The sequence below is a fragment of the Tupaia chinensis genome, unplaced genomic scaffold (genome assembly GCF_000334495.1).
Source record: "Tupaia chinensis unplaced genomic scaffold, TupChi_1.0 Scaffold000184_1, whole genome shotgun sequence".
NCBI lineage: Eukaryota > Metazoa > Chordata > Mammalia > Scandentia > Tupaiidae > Tupaia > Tupaia belangeri.
This window is the reverse complement of record NW_006159659.1, coordinates 4,752,545-4,756,088: the sequence shown is the minus strand read 5'-3', so window position 1 is coordinate 4,756,088 and position 3,544 is coordinate 4,752,545. Positions and strand designations below refer to the sequence as shown.

The window sequence follows — 3,544 nt, the reverse complement described above, 5'->3', positions numbered from 1 at the left end:
GACCCCCACATGGCTGACTGCAGTTCAAGTCCCTGACCTGGTGGCTGGAAAGTCCTAACAAAAATAGATAAATAATGTTAAGAAAGGAAGAAGAATGGTTTTGTTCCACTCCTACATAATAAGCAGAAATAACTGTTTAAAATAAACTTAGGAAGCCTAAAAAAAAGAATTCTTCAAATCCAATGATTTATCTTTCCCTCCATTTCATTCTGCTTATGTGATACTTCAAGTATTAATAACTTGCATATAAGTATTTCAACTTAGGTTTAAATACGGAATATTTGACTTTTCAAAATTACCATCAGTGTAGGCAATAAAAACACAACAACGTGAAAATAACAAACTATCAGCATTAGGTTCACTGTTTAGTATCTTAAATTCAAAAACCACAAAGCATAAGACAATAAATAAAACATAAAGGTATGAAGTGCTTTTTAGCAATGAAAAGGTCACCTGACTAATTTGAAGTTCCCTTTGGTTCCTGGAATGTCCGTAGGAAACTCATCTGGTGTACTACTACCACAGGATCTGTAACACTCTGGTCGAGGACAACTTGGGTCATCAAGTTTATAAATCTGAAAGTTTCCATAGAAAAAGAGACCTGTGTTTGTTATCTGCATCACAATTAAAGTTAAGTAGTTTTGGGGTCCACAGTACAGAGCTCACCTTAGCATTAGCATATCCAAGCTTGATGGTAATGTTTCTTTCTAGTTCATTTTTGAACCTGACTGTGTGAACTCCAGAAATAGCTTTTACAACTGTAGATTTCCCATGAGCTACATGACCGATTGTACCTATAGACAAAGCACAAAGAATTACCTCATGTGTATTAAATACACCAAATACTTTTTTTCAAACAGTGTAGGAGCAGAAAACCTGAAGCCCTAACTTACTGTTAAACATCAATGTAAAACCAACTGTTTTCATTCAAATTTTCTTCCTACATATCTACTCCTACTAAAAACTTTTAACCATACTTAAAGTAATAAAAGCTATTCATCTGGGGAACCAGCAGTTAGGGTAATGGCTATGTCGCTGGACTCCCACGTAGTCGACCACAGTTCGCGTCCCAGACCCGGTGGCTTAAAACTCACACCGGGTGCGTGTGCGTGCGTGCTCAAGATCCCGAGAGGAGAATGGAGGAGAACGGATTGCGGTGTGACCATCCCCCTGGGGGGTGATTTCTCGCTTTCTGTCTCTATGTCTCTGTCTGTCTGGCGAGCGCATGTGCCCTATAGCAATAACCTCTCAAAAAAAAAAAAAAAAAAGGTCTTCATCTGATGTTTATAGGAAGACTGACTTCATTTAAAATAAACACTCAATAAAAAGTACATAAAGTCTTGTGTTCATGGATATGTACATATCAGCTGTGCTTGCTATTAAAAATATTTAGATTTATTAAGATATTTAGTGAAACAATAAAATGGGGGAGGCATAGAAAGCAACAATAGATACCAGACACAGTGTAGGAGGAGGGTGGGAGATGGCAGAGGGTGAGATAGGGAATCAAAGACGGGAAAAAAGGCAAAATATACAGAAAACAAGAAATGGAAAATGATTTGTTGACAATAACACATATGTTGATGTGCTTGATTGAGCCAATATAAAGTGTATTCTCAATGGAAAAATCTCATTTTGTATGCTATAATGATGTACAGTGAATGTATGTAAATAAAGAAAGAAAAAAAAAATGTAAAAAAAAAAAAAAAAAAAGTACATAAAGTCTTGTATGTTAGGAAACTTTCCTGGACCCACTTGGGAAGGGTTCTGGGTTCATGTCCTGAGAGTACCTGAGCAAACCAAGCGCACAGGCACCTATCAACCTAGCCAGCTGAGATGGGTAATTGCAGTGTGAAGACCCTGTTGGGGATGCCTATCTCTGTGTCTCTTGTGGGATAAAAATAAACTTAAAACAAAACTTTACAGAATTTCCAGTGTAAATAGGTATGACAAGCCCTGACACAACAAAAAGAATTTATAAAAATAAGAAAACTCAATTTTAATTACAGTAATGCTGTCAAGGATAGCACATATTTTATAACTTTTTAATAGCCTCACAGTAGTCTTAACTAGGTTTTACTGTGCTGTACAGACTCAAAATGTCCGAAACTTACACTCGGTCAACATAACTTCTCTAAAGTTCTAGGTGCCAATTAAGCAAAAGAAAAGAAAAAAACTTGACTTAATCATAGCTTGTATAGCAAATAAAACTTCCATAAACTCTGCACTTGCAATAACCTTGTGTGGCAAGTAGAGCTGCATTTTCACCTCTTCCTTAATCTGCTACATATGATTACACACTGCCTTATGCTCTTAAACTTTTCATATCTTTTTTTCTCACCTAGTCTGTAAGCTAAACAAGGGAGACATTCTTTTGTGTGGTCACTGTTTCCCCTCTCCTCCCCAGCCAAAAAAAAATCTAGCAGGTGGTTTCCTCACAAAGGCTGAACATCTACTTCTGAATAGCTGAACCCTATTATTGAGGTTATCATACAAAAAGAAAAGTTAAAATTATTTGCCAGAGTTCAAGCAAGTCAGGTCTCTAAGTTATTCTTATCTTACCTATATTAATAGTGGCTTGTCTGCTGATAACTTCATGTGAAAGTGGAGTCAATTTGGTAACATCCTGCAATTAAACATAGTTATCTTAAAACGGTGCATATAAGTAAGTGGAATTTTGCTACTGGCTTTCCATTTGCGATGTACAACTAGCCGCCATCTGTATAGCTCTCTTCTTCATATAACGCGCCTTACCGGTATAAGCCATCTTGTACTCTGATTGGGAAGCCCTAAAAGCCCTTCGTTGTTACGTAACAGACTACAGTTCCAGTTACTACGGGCGATTTAGAGGTCCCAGGCCCTCAATTATGGGAGTATTACCTCTGACAATTAGACATCCCCCTACCAGACCGGCGGTAGTGAAAGCCTTAACAACACTTAACACCACGACTTTCCAGCCTAATCCTTCAGGAGCTCCGGGTCCCAGAATCACAGACCCTCACACCCAGCTCGCGGACTCACAGAAGTACAGGCGGCGGTGCGAGCGGAGCTGAAAACGCCGTCCGGGGCTCCCTTCTAACCCACGCTTCAGACAGATCGGCAGAACTTTGTCCCAAAGCTTCCCGGGAAGCTCACTCCGCATTCTCCCAAAGCGAAACCGTCCCAAAGTGGCGAGATCCTGGCGAGAAAGATGAGGCTGGCCCAGAGTCACCCCAGCTTCGCCCCCTGCCATCTTGTCCAGAGAGGAAGGAAGTTGGTCTGGTTGCCGCCTGACTGTATTCAGGCCCCTTCTACCAGGGCGGGGAAGCGGAGGAGGGCGGGCTGACCAAGGCTAAGGCCTGGAAAGGAGAGTGATCGGTGCAGCAATAGCTTCACTTATTGCACTTCTTCTCCACTTTAACTTGTTCCGGACCTGCCTACAGCCTTAGTAAGAAACAGAATGCGAAATTTCGGGATTTGTTTGTCGTAAACCTGTTAGAAATTTATGCAGGCAGCGCTGCGGGCAGCTCCAAGAAAGGCCCCCTGAGAGGCGGGGGGGGGGGGG

The 3,544-nt window shown here is 40.8% G+C and overlaps 1 protein-coding gene across 1 annotated transcript in view; it reads right to left on the bottom strand.

Moving 5' to 3' along the window:
• Positions 1–3,272, bottom strand: part of EIF2S3 (eukaryotic translation initiation factor 2 subunit gamma) — a 12,901-nt gene extending 9,629 nt beyond the window's left edge. Inside the window, exons 1-4 of the mRNA XM_006146662.3 lie at positions 3,164–3,272; positions 2,563–2,626; positions 667–794; positions 454–575 (exon numbers count right to left, since the gene is read on the bottom strand). Coding sequence (XP_006146724.1) covers positions 454–575; positions 667–794; positions 2,563–2,626; positions 3,164–3,232 — 383 coding nt within the window. The 5' untranslated portion in view covers positions 3,233–3,272. The remainder of the gene's footprint in view (positions 1–453; positions 576–666; positions 795–2,562; positions 2,627–3,163) is intronic.
• Positions 3,273–3,544: the final 272 nt, after the last annotated feature.